The sequence below is a fragment of the Petaurus breviceps genome, unplaced genomic scaffold (assembly GCF_028583685.1).
Source record: "Petaurus breviceps papuanus isolate PSGF00001 unplaced genomic scaffold, PetGlider_PUasm1.0 184, whole genome shotgun sequence".
Taxonomy (NCBI): Eukaryota; Metazoa; Chordata; class Mammalia; order Diprotodontia; family Petauridae; genus Petaurus; species Petaurus breviceps.
In genome coordinates this window covers 11,719,311-11,739,479 of record NW_027185793.1, presented here as the reverse complement: position 1 = coordinate 11,739,479, position 20,169 = coordinate 11,719,311, and the positions used below count along the sequence as shown (strand labels likewise).

At 35.9% G+C, this 20,169-nt stretch overlaps 1 protein-coding gene and 1 pseudogene across 10 annotated transcripts in view; both read right to left on the bottom strand.

Moving 5' to 3' along the window:
- The window catches only part of FER (FER tyrosine kinase), a 288,611-nt gene that overhangs the window by 83,182 nt on the left and 185,260 nt on the right, over window positions 1–20,169 (bottom strand). For all 10 annotated transcript variants that reach the window (XM_069088134.1, XM_069088138.1, XM_069088142.1 and 7 more), the window contains one exon: window positions 15,067–15,190. In XM_069088134.1, the coding sequence (XP_068944235.1) occupies window positions 15,067–15,190 (124 nt within the window). The remainder of the gene's footprint in view (window positions 1–15,066; window positions 15,191–20,169) is intronic.
- LOC138161191 (glutamate-rich WD repeat-containing protein 1 pseudogene) overlaps window positions 15,198–20,169 on the bottom strand; it is a 25,250-nt pseudogene continuing 20,278 nt past the window's right edge.

Genomic DNA, 20,169 nt, shown 5'->3' with positions numbered 1-20,169 from the left:
ACCACAGCTGTGGGTGACAGGGTTCAATTCCTTCTAGCTACTAGGTGTGCTAGCAATGTGCCAGGGGTATAAAGATAAGACCATTATGACTGCAGCTACAAGACCCAGGGTTAAGTACTGGTTCTACCATTTTTTACCAATGTGATCTTAACGCAAGTCATTTTAACTCCTCTAGCCTTAGTTTCACCATTTGTAAGATGAAGGGACTTGAATTAGATGACCTTTGAGGTCCCTTCTCGATCTAAATCCATGAAACAAAACAATAAACAGCTCCTTCAAGGAACTTCCCTTTCCTTGAGGGAACACCCTGGACAATGCTGAGTAAATACAAGGCAATCTGAGGATCAAGACAGCGCCAACAACTGGAGCAAACAGGGAAGACTTTGTGGAGCTGAGCCTTGAAAAAAAAGGATTCTAGGAGATCATGGTAAAGAGGATGGGATGGGACATGGGATGTCGTACTTGGGGAATGGCTTAAGAGTTCAGTTTAACTGGAACGCAGAATGCATAAAAGGTAATAATACAAAATGTGCCTAAAAGGCTAGGTTGAAGTGAGAACATGGAGAACATTAACGTAATCTATGTTGAAAGTTTTCATTTTATCCTAGAGACAACAGAAAAGATTTCTGAGCAAGGGAGAGATACACCTGAATCTGTAATTTGGGAAGATGGTTTTGTTAGTTATACAGAGGATAGAGGGAGATCAGTTAAAAGGCTATTGCAATTGTACACACCTGAAGGAGTCTGGTAATGACTTCAATAAGGTAGAGAGAAGGGTACAGAAATGAGAGATGTGAAGGTAGAATGAAAAAGACTTGGCAACAGACTGAATGTGAAGGAGACAGTAAAGAGTCCAGAATAATTTCAAGGTTGTGAACACAGGTGAATGGAAGGAAATAGGGAAGTGAGGAGGAGTGGCTTTAAGGGATAAAATAAGTTCTTTTTTTTTTTTTGACACAGAATTAGAGATTTTGAGGTTTCTCTGGAGAAGAAAAACATTTAAAATGCTAACATTATGGCTGTAATGCATTTATTACACTGCAACTGAGAAAGAATTAGTAATGTCTGCAACACTTCTTAAAATGAAAAACAAGTTCCTGTAAAAGATGGAATTGAAGTCTAAAAGCTTGGACAAATTACTGCACAATAAGTTTGCTTCCAGAAGCACTAACATTTATAATATAAGTAAATCTTTTGTAACAAATGTAAAAAATCCATTCATCTTCTGTTCTATGACCTTTTAAGACACATGATCATGCATTATTTCTTATTCATTTCACTTTAGTCTTCACTGTAAACTGATGAATTATTTTTATTCATACTAAGAGATAGAAAATAACATCATATTCAGACTCATTTATCTTTACTCAAACTAAATTTTTCTCTTTACTTACAAAAAGTAATATCCCAAAGGCAAAATGTAAAGCTAATGTTTTTATGGGTAGTAACAGATACTACATCAGTAACAATTATCTTGAAATACTGTGGCAAATTATAATAAAAAACATAGGCACAATAACAAAATGCAAATGCCTATTTGCTTTCCTAGTATCCACTGAGTGTCAGCATTTTAAAAAAATAATGTGACATTTACTCAGGTTAATTCATCAGACTTTTAAAAGGGAACTCAAATACTATTTCTTAATATTCAAAATGACAAAAACAACAAATTCTGTTTACAAAATATAAAATGAAATAATATTTGATGGTACATTCTAAATTTGATGAACTGACAGAAATACACTCACCTTGAGAAGGAAGAAATTTATGAAGAAGCAGGGTCATTCAAAACTATTAAACAATGATATAAAATGATTCCATTTACAAGAGATATCTAAAGCTATTGGTAATACAATGCTTTTCTGTTCATTCCACTAAAGCAAAACAATTTGTAAAACCACATCAGAAAAGTTTCTGTCTCTCCAGAATATAGTAAGGCTTTGAAGGGGTAAAGTAATTGTTTTAGTCCAATATTTTTGTAAGAAGTAATTTGGTAGCCTGAATTAGCAAATGGAGTTCAGGATAGATAACAGGATTACAGAAGATAATAAGACATCAGAGTTAGAAGAAGCCTTACTCTTGATCACTCATCTAACACAAATTATAGAACTCATAAATCGAGCAGGGAACTTATAAATTCATATGGTTCAGAGTTAATTATCTTAAAGTTGAACAAACCCAGGGTCAACTTAATGATCAGCTTCGGGTCAAACAGGTAGTAAGTAGCAGAACTGGGCTCAAGGCCCACCTTTCCTGTTCTTCCCAAGTTCAGTGAGACTGCTGGTCCTGGTGCCTGTCTGATCTTCCTTCTGGTGTTATGGGAAGATCTGGATGATAAGATCAGTTCAATTCTTGGTGCTTTAACTTCGGCAGCTGCTTCATCCTTGGCTGTTTCCTCAATTGCATAATGAGGGAGCTGGTCTACGTGACTTCTAAAGTCCCTCCCAGCTCTAGATTTTATTTTTCAGCATTTACAGAATATCAAACTGGGGCTATGAAAAGATATAATTGTTTCAATTCCTAATTACAGAGTTACAACTCCTGTAGTAAACTCTCTACTCAGGAACAAAATAATGGCCCTAACTATTAAACAAAAGTATTTAAAAAGCCTTTGGAATCTGGGGCTTTTCATCATTCTGAAAGCAAATGGGAGGTCTTCAGGCCAAAGAACTAGAGAATCTGCCTAGTCAAACAAAGGTGACTTGAAGAGAAGTCTAAAAATAAAAATAAAATACTTAAGAGATGAATACCCTGAGAAACCAGGATAAGAATTTCATTAATGTATTTTAATTCCTTCACATGCCTCTACTGAAAATCCTTGACTAAATTTGATGATAGTTACATGACAGTCAATCAATACTTTCTGGACATGTAGTAGTGCAAAGTTTTCAGAAAAGAAAGATTCATTTCTCTTACTCAGAAGGTGGTTCTTTTTTGACACAGCTCTGAGAATAAGCAGCAAGTTGGGTAAAAAGGAGTGATTGACCTGGGGAAAATGTCCTTAGGGAGTCTGCACTGGTCTCAGGTGTCATATTTCATGTGGATTGTAGTCCAGTTAAACAGGGGAAAATGCAGCCCAGTAAAAAGCATGTTAGACTTGGAGTTTGCAAGACCTGGGTTTGAATCGCATGTAAGACATATACTACTATGTGATCTTGACCAATCACTTCATATTCCTTGGTTTCATTTTTTTAATCTATAAAATAGGCATAATACTTTATGTCCCACTTACCTCACAGGATTTTTGTGAGGATTAAATGAGAACATGTAGAAATAGTTTGTAAACCTAAAAGTTCCACAGAAACTCAGTTTCTATAACAAGCGAGCAAGTAGGTGTTGCTATTGCCTCCGGGAGGTAACACCAAAGGAGACATTTCAATGTTCTACAATATTACGCTAGTATCTAGTAAGCCAGTGTCCACACATATCTTGAATCTAAATAGCTTTGTTACTGTGTTTCATGATCTGGAAAGATACTTTTCCTGGCTACTGTGAGTTTCTGTAAAAGTTTAAGGAATATAAAATCTGAAATTAGAAACATAACTTTTTTTTTCTTTTTTCTGAGTCCTATTAATAGCAGCATTTGCTTAAAATATTGCATCCCATATAATACTCCTTTACATATACTCAAGGTTAGCTAATTGCTCGCCTTAAAGCCTAAAATCTACCTAAATGACTAAAATTTATTCATAGAGGGGGAAGTCAAGATGGCAGAGTAGCAGGAAACAGTATAGCACACTCCCCTACCCTTACTTACCCCCACAAAAAACTTCCTCTAAATAGTTCTAGAAAACACATCAGACAGAATCCTGATGAAAAATTCATGAAAAAGTCATAGTGAATCATTTGCTTAAGTGGACAAAGGAAGACAGATAGATACTATATATACTGTATAGTATACGATAGATACTGAAGATGGAGTTTGGCCAGGAGCAGTCACATGGGACACTCCGGGCACAGGGAGGGGAGGGGCCTTGACCCACACTAGAGAAAAGGTACTGTCTGGCAACTCTGTCACCCACTACCCAGTTTTCTAGGTGGCAGATTCAGGCTGAATTAAAGAAAAGGATTATGAACAGGGATGGCATTCAGTCAAGGGTTGTTGTGGGCCCTGGACAATGTACCAAGAAAGGAGCAAATTCAGAAGTAAGCAGCAGCACTGTGGATAGGACTCCAACTGCAGGGCGAGGTCTAATTTATGACTTCTAGTCCAAGCAGAAGCCTGCAAAGGAATAAACATGGCAGGAATACCACAACAAAGGGAGACCTGCAGGTCTATCACTCTGAACAAGTAGAGCTTCCCAGGTGGTTGATAGTGGCTGAGTTCAGTAGCGGTTTCCTGTTGCTGCGATCCAACAACAGGTAAGGAATTTACCGAGCACAGATTGTGGGGTAAGGGGGAGACATGGTAGCAATCAGAGCAGAGCACTATGAGAGCACTATAAAGTTACAGGTCCCAAGTCTGAGCTATTCCTGAGAAACTGAATAACACGATACTCAATACCCCAAGAAATGCTCAACAGAACAAGTCCAGACTTTCCCTTAGAAGTACATAGAGGAATATTTTAATTTTAAGTAAGAAAGTAGTTTGGAAGAATGAGCAAACACACACACAAAGAAACTCACCATATTATGATGATAAGGATACTCAAGACACAAATCTAGAAAACCAGAATGACTCCAAAAAAAATCTACAAGTAATGCCTCAGATTAAAATGTAGCTTGGGACAAATGTAACTGGAATTCCTAGAAGAAATGAAGCAAGAGTTTAAAAAAAAAGTTTAAAGTGTTTTCATGAATGAAGTATGAGTGCTAGAAAAAAAACTTGGAAAAGAAATGGGAGCTATGGAAGAAAGAACTGGAAAGGGAATTAAACCTTGCCCAAGTTACAACCTACAGAAAAGTAGAATAGACCAAATAGAAGTCAATAACTTCACAAGACAACAAGAAATATTAAAACAAAACCTAAAAATTGAAAATTAAAAGAAAATATAAGGTATCTTATAGCAAAAATAACTGACCTGAAAAAATAGAGAAAAAAAACAACAACCCTAAATGAGAAGGCCTGAGAGCAGTATAGCCAAAATTCAGAACTCCCAGTTCAAAGAAAAATACCACAAGTGTCTAGAAAGAAAGAATTCAATTACTGAGGAGTCACAGTCAGGACATGTGTGGACATGATGTAGCAGCTACCACTTTAAAGAAACAGCATGAAATATGATATTCCAGAAGGCAATAGATATAGACTTGCAGCCAAGAATAATTTTACCCAGCAAAACAGCATAATTTTTGAGGGAGAAAAATAGATTTTTAATGAAATAGAACACTTCTAAGCATTCTTGATGAAAAGACTAGAGCTGAATATGTTTGAAGTTCAAGAGAACTTAAGAGAAAAAAATGGTCAAAATGAATACATAATCATAAGAGACTAAACAAGGATAAACTGCTTACATTTGAATATCAGGAGATGTTACATGTGTCCTCTCTGAACCCTATTATCATCAGGGGTCATAGGAGGAATCTAATTAGACAGAAGAGCTGGAAGTGGTTCTGTTACAGATCCTATATTTGACTATATGCCACCATGGGGGGAAGGGGAGGGAGGGGGACAAAATGTGAAACTCAAGGAATTGTGGAATTGAATCCTGTAAACTAAAAGTAAACAAACAAATTAATTAAAAAAATAAAACACAAATAACCTGAGTCATAATTTCAATTGACGCTTTGTCACCTTATTTTATTTACCATCTATTCAATTAAGAAAATTCCTTTCTTATACAATGATTAAACATTTACAGAGATCATAAATTTGAGTGACACAGCCACCCTGAATTGGGATGGTTCTAAAATGTATTCTTTTGTTCAGGCAATCAGAACTTAGGTTTTGGCTCCTTGTACATATAAGCTTGCTAGCTTCATTTAGATTTAAGGGAATAAATGATTTTAACTGTATATCACCTAGCCTGTTTGTTGCCTTTAACCAAACTTTCAGGTTAACATCACAGACAACTACTTGGGGGGGGGAGAGGGTTTTCTTTAAGGGACGTGAATTAATATTAAAATATTTCTATTTCTAAATATACATGTATTATTATTGAAATATCCAGTAAATTGTGATCAATTAGATTAAAAAGTGAATATGCCAGTAACTTCTCAAGGAGTCCTTGAATCTCAGAGGGGCGGGAGATAAATGTAGTGAGGAGGGAACCATGTATTCATCACTACCTATATAAAGGATCTGTCTTGTGGAAAAACAATGGACTTCAATTTCTAGAAATATCACCTTAATACTAGCCTTCACTATTAGGTTCATTTAAAATGTTTAAAAACAATTCAACTATTCAAAAAGTAATTCTTCTCTGTCCTTACTGTGTTTTAGTGTCCCTTAATGCATCTCTCTTCCCCAATGGCTTAAAATTTACATATTAAATGATTTTTAAAAGATAACGTTCTAAGTACTTTCTTTTAGGAAAAACAGAAAAATTCACTTCTTTCTAATTGTCATCAGTCAAGCTAAGGTCAATGAGAAACAGAAGTGGGGTAAATATGTTATGCACTTTTATGCTGCTAATATTAAGATTCTTTGCATTAACCCACTAATGGAAAAAAAATCCTTATATTTCAATCAAGAATAGAATTGAGTAGTTCAAAAGGATATTGAATGTAAGATTTAAATGAAATTTGAAATGTGTTTGCCCAAGAAGAGATAACAGGATTAGTTTAATAATATTTGAATGCTGTGCTTCTCAGTCTTTTTTTATCCCAACGTTTTATCCCATTGTTCCCAGGAATTATCACACTCATGCTCCCCATTATTCTTTCACCTCTGCTCCCACCACTACCACCACCACATAGAATTATTTGGGGTTTTATTCTGCTGCTTTTGGAAATACAATTGTCTATTCTTGGTCTACCTGTAAACCTGAAAGTAACAGATATTCTCCCTGAGTCAATTTCACAGAATAGATAATCCTTTGCAGGCAGGCAGAGGGTACGAGCTAGTGTACAGGTCAGAAAAAGAAAATGAATTGCAGTTCTGAGAATGATAGAACAGGGACTCATAGGGAATATCTATGTCTGGGGCCTCTCTGGAGCACTATGCATGTCATACTTTTCAGTCTTTTATATCTGGGGAATTTCAGAACATGCATATTATCTATTTGCATTGGGACTGACAAAAAAAATGGAAAGTAAGCAGATGAATCAAGAAAAGATTGCCTAGGCAAAACACAAGGGGGGAATGAGGAGAAGACAGGCAGGGAGTACTGACAAGTAGTGACAAACTGAGAAGAGGATCTTGAGAAGGGAAAGGATTTCCTTAGGTTATTTCATCCTTGAATTAATGAAAAAGAATATAGAGAAAAAAGCTCAGGATTTAGAGTCAGAAGACCCAGACTGGATCCTGGTTTTGCCATTTTCTTTATGACTCTGAACAAGTCAGTTAACATTGCTGAGCATCAGCAATAGGTTGGTAGTGATTAAAAAGTTAAGAAGTGTAGTATTTCTCATTTTTATATCATACAGGAAGTATGGGGAATTTTTACCTTAAAAACTATTTAGAGTCTGTTCCAAAACTAAAGATGAAGAAAAATAGTGAATATAAGCTTTAAAAAAGAGAGGTTGAAAGAAAGGAGGCACACTGATAGAGCTGTAGATTAATATATAAGAAGACTATAACAAGGTAAATAAATTCAGGAAGGAGAGAAGCAACAAAACTCATTCCAAATGCAACAGTCAATGATACTACAACACTGTCAAAATTGAAATATGTTCCCCTCCTTTCTGTTCATCTATAATCAAACTTGTTTCTCAAAGAATATATTTGTAAAGGGGCTTGTCTAGATGCTTGTATCCTTATGGCATTAAACAATTTATTTTCAAAAATAAAGTAGTGTTACAGCAAACTACAGAGGTATTAGATTCTATGTATTATTGGTTGCAATTACTCTTTTATGTTTTGGGGGGCAGGGAATGTTATCTTGTATGAGGTTTGGCTCCAAATATGTTGTGTCAAAACAAAAGTTATTAGTTAAATATAATTAATATCTAAAATAAGGAATACTTTGAGAACAAAACTCATCTCAGAATTTTCTTTTTGGAATTTTGTGAAGTACTTTGAACTTAAGAGTATTTCCTTTCAGATGGAATTTAAAAAAATTTCATGGCAAATAATTTTAAACACTTTTTTATTTCTGAAATTAAAAAATATGAAATTTTCTTTAAAGCTGTTAGCATTTTCCCCCCAAGTTCAAGATTTGATCATCTGTTTTTCCCACTGGAATTCCTTTCTCTGTACAATCTAGTGCATTCCATAAAATTCCAAATGCATCATGACTGCCAACATGTTTTATCCATAGTCACTGACTGCCAGTCACTCTATTTGGAATTGTTACTGATTTCACTATTGTTCAATTTCATCTAGCACTGAGTTTATTGCTACAATCTATCTTATTGTTTGTTAATTGCTGGTGTAACTTTACACTTATTATTACACAATACAATACTTTGCTTTCATTAGCACTATTTTGCTGAGTAATCTACTAACTATTTAAATCTACAATTTAAACTAGAATGTGAACAAAATGGACATACAAATTAAGAGAAATGGTCTACATTAATACATACAAAAACATGCAGAGGTCTTTTAATTTTAGAAACAGACCCAGAATATAGACATCATTAAGTGTTTTTAAGGATAACAAATTATTTGGGGAAAATGAGAGACAGAACAGCTAGAGAGAAGCCTGAAAAGCCATCATAAGGAGGAAGCTCTGGGTATGTATTAAAAACATGAAATGAGAAGGCTCATGTTCTGAAGTCTGCTTAGGAGAGGGAGATCTGAAGAGAGTGGCAAAACTTTAAAGTAGACAGGTCAGAGGCTCATCAGCTGGGGACAGGGGTGGGTGGTTTAGATAGGGGGGAGGGGGAAGTTAGGGGTGAATGGAAATGTGGCAGTTCATCTCTTTATTTGACATACCTTTCCCCTCACCATGGTTATGATTGCAGCCCCTAAGAACATAAACCAGATATATTAGAGGGGAACTTTTGCCTGGCTTGCTGGCCTGAAGCAGGATGTCACTGAGACCATTGCTGCCTTTCTCCATGAGACTTTGATGGTGACTGATGGAGAGAGCTTTCCTAAAGCTTTATAGACTTAAACATTACACCTACTTAGCCTTTTGAGAATTTCAATTTAACTTAATTTTTATTTTTGGGTGGAGGTTAAGATTCCTGATTTTGCCCAGTAGTGTACCCACTCCTCCAGGTTTATAATTAATTTCTATTTTATAGTACCCTACATAGGAGTGAGCAACACTTACAGGTCATAAAAAAATGAGCAAAAGATCAGCCTCTCAGTGGGATAAGGTTGAGCAATGAATGATTTGTAGTTTATTATAATTATTAATATCCTTAGGCAGAAACACTAGCATAGTTCCTAAAAGGAAGGCTTCGGGGGCAAGGAGACTCAGGTACATTCACTCTGCATGTGTGCAGAAGCTTTCAGGAATTAAAGCAGCGAAGTTCTGCTTGTACCTGCACACATAGTCAAGTGGGTAGCTCAGGACTTAGAGCACCACCTAGTGGCTAACCCAGACTTGTCATCCCAAAATAGCTATTTCAAGCAAACACACCAAAGAAAAAGGGTTTCCAAAAGTGAAAAAACTCCCCCAACAAAAATGGTCATTTCAAACATCTTCATAAATCATTTGAAGGGAGTGGAATAAAAGCCTGAAATACTTGCTGCATTGTTTTAATAAATAGGTTCTAAATAATATTGTTAGGACATTGCTAGGGGTAGTTAATAAATATTTTAGGAAAATCACTTTGGTTGCTATTTATTCTTTGCTCTTGAAGAGTATCAATAATAACATCAGGAGGGTGATGTCTTGACTTGCAAGTGAACTGGATTTAAGTGAAACAGAGCTATGTAAAATCATCAGCCTTACATTCTCCTCCAGAGTCACTGGGTCCAATGGCAAGACAATAGGTCAGGACCACTGGTGATGGCCCAGATATAGTGGGAGACCCTGGGGTTTTTAGCTAAGACCTTTCCCAGTTCTCGTGTGTCTAATTGAAGGTTGGATTGGAGTGGGGAGAGGCTTGAAGTAGGGAATCGATCTTTAAACAATAGCCTGCTATTTGATCTGCCTGCCTCATGTCTCTCCCCCATCCAGCTCATCCTCCATAGAGCCACCAGAGTGATTTTCCTGCAGTGTGCCTATGTTGCCTCCTATACCCCACCACGCCAATAAACTCCAGAGACTTCTTCACTAGCTGTCCACTATGCATGGAGCAGACTATAAGCTCCTTGGGAAAAGGGACTACCTTTTGCCTTTCTTTATATTGTTAGTACTTACTCAGCACAATGCTGGGCACAGACACTTAATGGATTCTTATTGACCAACAGTAATAAATATATTTGTGTTCTCAGTCAATAGTAATAATAGTATTTACTAAATAGAATTTATTAATTCTTGACTTTCTTGAGATATGAAAGAAAATGGTATAAAAAAGTTTTTAGGAACACTCATAAATATTACAGAACAGTTCATTTACTAGTCAGGCAATTGATGAAAACCTATGTTACGTTATCCTTCAATTCACTCAATTCAAAAATCTAACTTGATATGTCAATGCAACTTTTTTTTCCCATTTGGACCTAGAGAATCTAAAATAAGCCATCTTATACAAGTAAAAACAACAGAACATAACTCTGTGCTTCAAAGCACAAAGAAAAAAAAATCACTGAAAATTGCAATGGAGAAAGTCCAAATTATACTCACAATTGATTAAAAAGAAAATCCAAACAAAAAAAAATGTTCAGAAACTTTCATACTAAACCACAATAATTTCAATTAGAATGAAAGTTTCTAGAACTATCCTAGAAGTTAAATGGAAAATACGATGAAAAAAAATAGACCATTTCTTTATGCAATTATTTACATTTTACAGTTGCTATAAACTGAGCTTTTTCTGTAATGAAAATACTGCTATGTTTTTCTCACAGCTAACAAAACTATAAAACTAATCAAGATGCTATAGAAAGAAAATTCACATAAATATTTTAAAATGTTGCTGCTTTTTGAGAATGCAGCAGGGGCAGATTTTCAAGTAGCATTTGTGATTTTGATATAGGCTTCACTAAACTATAACTGTTGCCTGGCTTAGTTTTTGTATCTCTTCCTATGATACATACATGTACACACATATATGATATGTTAGCTTTTTAGAACTTTTGGACTTTGAGTATCACTTTTTTCCCTGTAAATGTAATGCAATTAATTAAAATTTTTTTTTTTTTGCTTTTTGGAGGGCAACTGGAGTTAAGTGACTTACCCAGGGTCACATGGCTAGTTTTTGTGTTAAGTGTCTGAGGCCGGATTTGAACTCAGGTCAAACTCAGGTCCTCCTGACTCCAGGGCCGGTGTTCTATTCACTGCGCCACCTAACTGCCCCATAATGCAATTAATTTTAATGTTTTTTGCTCCCTTTTTTTTTATTCCCCAAACCAAAAAGATCTCCCCAATTATTATTAATAAATGCTTGTTTACCATTAATATGTATATCTGCACAAAGATGGATACGGATGAAATCACTGAGAAAGTGTAGATTGAGAAGAGGAAAAAGCCTAGGACAGGGCCCTGGATTATTATACTCACACGTAATAAGTGAGACACAAATGATGATCCACTAAAGGAATCTGAGAAAGACTAATCAGGTAATATGAAGTCTAGGAGTGAATATTGTCATGAAAATCCAGGGAAAACTGAGGATTCTGAAGGTAGTGGTCAGCACTGTCAAAGGCTGTAGAGTTCAAGAAGGATTAGAACTGAGAAAAGGCCACTCAATTTAGTAATAACCCAATCAATGAAAACCATACAGCGTAGTTTTAGATGACTGAAGAAGACAGAAGTGAGAGGGCAAGAAGGGTTAACAAATGAATGAGTGTGGGAACACAAATTATTTGCCTACTTTAATGGAGGTTTAAGCTCTCTCACAGTGGCAACTAATTTCACTTAACTTTAGTTAGAAGAAACATCAAAGGACAGCTATTACAACTCATAAAAACAAGTATCTCCTCTATATTATACTTAATAAATAGTTTCTGCCTAAAGCACTTTCACTGAAGATCTTTAATGAGTAGGAATGTACTATGTTCTCCCCACCTCCACCACCCTCAAGGCAGAGCATTTTATTTATAGATATTAGGAAGTTTTTCATTACTCAAACCTAAATCTTTCCCTGTGTAACTTCTGGCCCTTGTCCTGGTTCTACCTACTAAGGCCAAGTAGAACAAAGCTAAATGTATCCTTCCACATGACACCCCTTCAAATAACTTGAAGACACTTTCATATCTTCTTTAAGGCTTCTCCAAGCTAAACACCCTGAGTTCCTCATTTCAAGGTCTTTCACTATTGGAGATGACTTCTTCCGGATGGCTTCCATGTTGTCTATCTACTTCTATAAATATGAATAAAGACTACACCGGAACAAACTACTGTAAGACTATTATCCTTGCAGTCCTAAGCACTAGGCTCTTCTTAACAGGGCTTTCCTAGTCACTATATCATGCTGTTGATTCATTTTGAGTCCACTGATACATTCACTTTTAGTATATCCATCAGATATTTTCAAACAATCTGACACCCAGTCATGCTTCTTCCATATCGCACTTATGAAAATGATTTTTTAAATCTGTGTAGGACTCTATGCTTGTTCTAACTGTATTTTAAAATTATAATTCACCCAAATTACATTCCAAATATCCCAGGCTTGTGAGATATTTTAATCCTAACTCATCATTAAATGTTTTACTATTTTCCTGGCTTTGTGTCATCAACAAATTTGAAGTACGTGACATCAAAGTCTTTATGCAGGTCATTTTTATTGTTGTTAATAGCTTGTACAAAAAATTCGCTTGGAATTTAGTTGTATACCATATGTTTTCATTATTATTCTTTCATCTTTTCTTCCATATCAATAATAAAGCTATACCCTGTCAGTTAGAATATAATTTTTTTTTTTTTACATTATTTGGTGCTTGCCCTGTTCAATTCCTCTGAACTCTCTTCTTGTACAAAGTAACAATGACATATAAGCATAATCCTGACATAAAAGCCTCTGGCCTTTTTATTTCTTAAACTTGAATCACATTTTGCAGTATATTTTTCATTGTAGTCTTTTATTTCCATTTTTGCACTAAAGTCACTGAATGTTAAATTATATGTCTATTTAAGTTGATGGGTCTTATTGAGTACTTCATGAAAATTTTTATACCTATTCATCATTGGTAATATTGGTCTGGTATATATGGCAGCCATCATACTATAATGAGGCATAAGAAAAGGATGTCAGTGGAGAAATCTTCCCCTAATGGCTTCATAAAATAGCTTTACTAGAACTGAGGCATGTATAAAATATTTCAATTTGGGCTTATTGCTCTATGTCTATGTCCTAGGTCTATGATGACCACTGGCTCGTGATAATTCTAGCTCTGGAGGAACCACAGATGATAACCAATATTTATTTTTATAGTAGGAATAGATTCACTCCTACCTCCCTAATATCAAAATCTACAATAAAATCATCACCAAAGTTTTTTTCCCCTAGAAATAGGGAATTGAGAATTAGTTTACATGGGGCTCATGATCATTCCAAAAGTTTGGGGTACATGCACCTTTCTGAATAGATTATGCACTAAAAATAACATAAAGCTTTCAAGTCTTTTTCTATCTATGAACTGGTGTGATAAAGTAGAAAAAGCATTGCATTTGTAATCAAAGAACCTGTGTTCAGATTCTAGCTTGCAAGTAAGCTATGTGGCCTTATTAAACAAGTCAGATAACTAGTTTGAGTCTAGGTTTTCTCAACTGCAATATAAAGGGGTTGGGTTAGATGATCACTAAGATACTTTCCAGGCCTAAAGCTTATGAGCTCATGGACCAATGAGCCAATTATCCAGCTTTTCTGCCCACCCTCCCAGCCCCCAAATAAACCCCAATCAGTTAAGAGTACACATTTAGGAAAAGTAATTTATGTTTTTACCACAAACCGAACAGATAAAAGAAATTCAAGACAACAGCCTTAGAATCCATGCTATGGGTCTGGCTTATTACAATGATCATTTTATCTGTTAGTAACTAAATCTCTTGGTTGAAGTTTATGATGGGCCCATCTGACACTGAATCCTACTCAAAAGAGAATGATATTGTTATAGTTACAATATATATTAAGCTGGGTTTTGGGGGGGGGGTTTATTTTGTAGCGTTAAACTTACTTAAAATGTCAATTTTTTTTAAAACAGAATTTGGGTTTTATTGAAAGTTTGGATTAAGAACTTAGTTTCTATGTCTAAAAATATAAATCTGGACTAGATTATCTTTAAATTGTCTTCTAGATCTAAATTCTATGATTATATGACTGAATTTAATTGAAAGGTTTTTTTATACCATTACCTACATATATATATATATATATGTACCTAGTATAAGGGATTATGAATAAGTCATCATTACAAATTAGATAAAGTTTTCTCTAATTCTATTAAAAATGAGAATACTATTGTCTTTAATCCTTAACTGAATTCATAGATAAATAATGAATTTGTGCTCTTACTGTAAACTTGCATGACTTTCTTACCAGTCTCTTTCAAAATTAGGAAATAACAAGATAATAAAATATCAATTTGGTGATAACACAAAGACTTCTAGATGACTATTTTGGTAGATTTCAAGATCCCTAAATTATTTGTAATTATAGTAAAACAAATTCTCATTCAGTAAGTAATTCCTTCTCAAACTGGCTATATTTACCTTAATGAAAATAAGTATGAATAAATGCATACTAGAGTTTAGAGTTTGGAAAAAAAATTTAAAACATATGGGATTAAAAACTAACAAAGATCACAATACAGAAAACTTGGAAACTTTAAATCTAGATCTAATCTTCTGAAACAATTCAGATGTCATCTTAAGAAAGTAGTTATCCTAATTTTGTAGTATTATGCTCCTTTATATTCTATAGCAAAGGGAAAAACAAACCTTATAAAATTGTTGTTTTCCTTACCTGTGTATACAGTTTTTATTCTCAAGATATGCCATACCAGAAGCAGCATCGAATGAAAATTTCACTAACTGTTTGAGTTTTAGTTCATCTTTCTTCTTTCTCAAAAAAGAGAGGAAATCACCTCCTAAAGAAATTGAGAGATAGACAATGAGACATGACAGTAAGGATATGATTTATTTCCCATTACTATCAGGCATGATTTCCAACCCATTTGCTTGAGACTCGTATTAATTTAAAAAAGACTCTCACGTAATCATAAAACAGCTTCCTTACACCACCCTAAATGCTGCTTTTATTTTTTCATACAGAAAGAAACACTTAATCAAAAGCCTTTCTCTCAGTTGTACAAATTCATGGCAATTTGCCTAGTGAAAAATTTTAAAATAATCTGATGTTTTCAAATATTAATATTAAATATACTGTAGGTCAATTAAACAAAACCCAAATGTGATATTTTATGGTAGTATTAAAATTATCTATGTTTATAGTGCATTTTTATTTATTTTGTCAAATGTTTCCCAATTATATTTTTTAAATGACACAAAATTTCAGAATTTTTATTTTAGAACTTTCATTAAATTATTTTTTTAAGGAACACTAACTTCAACATCTCTTCAATAAAGTTATCTATCTATACAGAAAACCTGTTGAATATTACTATTTTATTCTTTGTATTATGCCAAAATATTGGATGGGTGAAAATAAATAACTAAAGTAATTTTTGTTCTTATGTTCTATATAACACCACCACTGTCAACTTACATATATTTACACATTCGTTTTTAGGAAATGGACAACTCTAAGAGGAGAATACCACTTTGCATTATAGCAAAAAATAAGCTAGAAATAATCAAAGGGCTACTGTTTGCCTTTTGCAGTATAACTGAAGCAGTAGTACAACACAGTGCTTCATCATGGGACTTTAGTGCAATTCTTCCAAATATCACTTGGATGCTTGCTTGGTATTTTCTGTGTGTGTGTGTGTGTGTGTTTGCTTTTTTTGGAGGGGGGAAGGTAGGGCAATTGGGGTTAAGGGACTTGCCCAAGGTCACACGGCTAGTTTTGTGTAAAGTGTCTGATACTGTATTTGAACTCAGGTACTCCTGACTCCAGGGCCGGTGCTCTATTCATTGTGCCACCTAGCCACCCCTATGCTTGGTACTTTCTAAGTCTAGTCCACAAGGTTTGCTGGCAATCAGGTGGCATCAGCTCTGTAGAGGGTGTACCACAGCATGACAAAGAAACGTTCAAACATTTACATTTGATTCCCCAGTTTGTTTTTTATCAAGAATGCTTTTTGGGTTTGTTGGCACATGTTCCATTTTACTTAATATCCACTGTTTGCCAAGGTTTGGTATCCCTTGCCGTAAGTATGTAAAAAAGTGCAGTGGCCGGCACCAAAGCCATGAGAGGCCAGTCTTGCTCTAATTTATCTACTCTGGAGTTGGAGATTATTCCATAGGCATGAAGTAACCAGGGGCTGAAGAGAATAATTAGTCTTTTCTTTCTGCGATCTTTAAAGGACTATTTCTGAAGCATTCATGTATACAGCCATGGTAACCAAGGACAAAACTAATACAATATGTGGAAAAGCATAATAGTGGGCAGACAGCTTCATGAGTTACAGTGTATTGTGGTAATATAATCAAGACTTGGATTTCAAAGCATTGTGCACCAGTCAGAAAACATCAATACATCAATACAGAAAGCGTCAAGTAATGTAACAATAGCTGCCACACTGCATTCAAATAAGGCAGTTACATGCTGAAATAATGCACTGGAACTCTTTTTGCCTGAGCCTTGACAACTACCTTACTCTCACATGTATACCCTCCTTCCCCTTTCAAGTCTAGAACCATGAGCAAATCAACTCTGACATTGTTTCTGGGGTGTGATCAAACGATTCTTTCATGGCCCCATTCACCACCCAAGTAACTTTTAGGACCAAAGTTTACTTACCTGGCTACTATCCCCCTAAGTGTGCTATCTATTCTATTAGAATGCAACTTCCTTGATGGCAGGAACTGTCTTCATTTTTGTATTTGTGTTCTTAGGACTTGGCACATAAAGGTACTGCACCCAAACCCAGAAATTGGGGGGGAGGATATTTTAATTTTTAAAAATAATATTATTTCCCCCCAATTACATGTAAAAACAATTTTTAACATTTTTTTGAAGTTTTGGAGAATGTTTTAAACCAACTGTTCTTGTTAAACTTCCTTAGTAAATGCTTTTTTCTAAAAGGTAACTAAACAACTGGTTGATTGTTAGTGGGAAGCACATAGGTGGGAGACTGTGAGCTACAGTATCAGAAACAGTCCTTCAGGGTTACTGCTACAAAGCTGAGAGTAATAATTAGCTTCTCTGAGTCCCTAATGCACTAATGTTGAGTGCAATTTGGTGTAGTACCCCAAAACGAGAGTGACAGTTGACACATTTTTTTTTCATTCTCTATTCTTTTACTGATTACATACATACCCATATCTAATGAACCCTGCCCTACTCTGATCCTCAAACACTGCAAGCCCTCCTCTCTCTAAGTCCTTGTGAGGACAAGAACCATCTAAGTACACTGGAGGGTGGGGAAACCAGTACATTCATGAAAGCAACTAGGCCAAACCAAATCCTTGCATGGGGCTGGGGGAAATGGAGGGCAAGCCAAGTCACTCCTATTTCTACAGGCAAAAATAGGTTCAAATCTCCACAAAAGGAGAAAGGTTGAAGAATATCCAGTTAGGGGAGAGAATAGGCAAAATAATAAGCCTTTTTGTGAGACAAATGGGGAAAATCCAGGCTACCTATACTGGATGGAGTAGGGTATTCCAATCTGTTTTAAGCAAGAGGGGGATGGGACAAATGCAGCCCAGATTCCAAAAGGAGGTCCTGGGATCAGATGCTGATGTGCTGAAGGCAGTGAAGTCAGACAAATTCACTCTGATGAAGGTGCCCTGACACTGAGGATGTTGATGTAGCTCCCTGTTGTCTGCGTCCCCTTGGTGCATGAACAACAGCTTCTGGTGAAGCAAGCTCAATCACCAGGGGATCTCCCTCAAACTCTGAGCTGCCTGCCTCCAGGTCCCTCTCAACCACCAGATCCAACTAAATAAGGTGGTCATCTACTGCTTCTGTGATGATCATACCACCCCATGGAGCTCACAGGTGCTATATGTTGCTTGAAGGTGGCCAATGGGGAGCCAGTCTTGAACTGCTTGAAATTACACATTTTGAGGGTGCCACTGTCACCTCTGCTGAGCAGAAAGGATGTCTCCCAATAACTCCAGATCATGACACTGACATCTGCATCATGAGCAGATGGGGCCATAAGCATGCTGTCCTGACTTGGCACTGCCTAGACCTTCCATATTTGGATGGAGGCATCAGCTAAACATGATGCAAAGACCATGTCCTGAGCTGGTGACCACTACATATCCTCCATAGAGCGGGAATGGTTACGCATGTCTGGAAACCCTATTGGGTAGGTGAATGGGTTTTTGTTTTATTTTTTTTTGACAATCACCAGTCAGCAGGCAACCAGGCAACACTTGGAGGAATGGGGGCACCAGTAGAGGGCAAAGCTGTTAGGTATGTGGCCAACAAAGGCAAACAGGGTCAGGGTCACGGTCTAGTCCTGTTCATCCTATAAGAATGATGCCAGGACGTATGAATCATCCACTGCCTCCAAGGACCTATAAAGAGAAAACACCTCCACCTGGCCTTTCTCAGCCCATATTCCTGCCCTGAGCCATGCAACCTAGAGACAGTTAATGGCTCCATAATAGGGGACCATAGCCAGTTCCAGTTGGGGTTTCTTCTCTTTAGAGTCTTCCTCATCTTCACCTTCACTGTACTCAGAGGCCTCACTTTTCTGGGTCCAATGGAGCCTATGTATCTCTATCACTATCAGCCTGTTGCCCTGAGTACTGGGGACCTGGGTCCCATTAGTATAGGGGAAAGTCACTGTGAGAGTCTGCCAGTAGGTCTCAAACAATATTGAAGATGAGGGATGGAAAGCCAGTCTACTTGCTATGGTAGAGTGTCACAGGCCTCCTGGTCTGAGCACTAGCTCCTCACTGTCCTGCAGTGTTTGCCAGAGGATTTGGCCACTGCTTAGCACATGGGACTGGAACCACTGCATGCCACCATCTTGGAGTCTGCACAGTGGCCAACACATAATTTTAGAAAGATGTTGTGCTGTTCTGGAGAGAGAGAATTTGACTATGATTCTGAGAATAGGAGTTTTATTCTTAGCTGTTCAACTAGCTAGGTGTGTGGCTTTATGCCAATCAGTTAAACTCCCTAGGTATCAGTTTGCTCATTTAAAAAACGAAAGGGACCTTTAAAATTCCTCCCATTACTAACATTCTATGACTACTTTATACCATTAGCCTATAACCTGAAATCACTAGGTAAGCAAACTGATATAAAGTAAGTTAAGTCAGTCAAAGATCTAGAACAACATAATTTCAGTCATGTCTACTTATCTATGACAACATCAGTTACTAAATAGTTAAATTAGAGAACATTTATTCAAATTATAAAAGATTCTTTTATTTCCAAAAGCATTAAAAGAAGGTTCTGCAGAAGTGTTGTTATGGCAGTTACGACATTCCAAAGCTCTCTTTGTGACAAGATATTTGCATCATTTTTTTTTATCCCTGAATGTAAAATACATGCTCAAAAATGCTGAACAACAAAATTTAACAATATAAAATATTTTACAAACAAGACCAAATGAGGTAAAAAACTACAGGTATTATTATTCTTACTTTACAAATGAGGAAATTGAGGCTCAAAGATGTTAAGTAGCTTGCCCATAGGCTTATTTACCATAATTGGCAAAGGTGACATTCAATCTGAGTTTGCAAGTCCAGATTTCTTTCTAAGAAAGCTTGGCAAAATTAAAGTATTGCTTACTCCACCAAATGTTAAAGTATAGGGAGTTACTGTCAATTAAAAATTAATCTAAAATGTTTTAAAGGGCATATAATTTATAAAAATATGATTTATGTTCAACTTTTCAAGTCTAATACATAACAGGCACTCATAACTATCTTTCTGATTGAATGATTTTCAGCAGCACATCTTTAAACCAAATCTAAATAT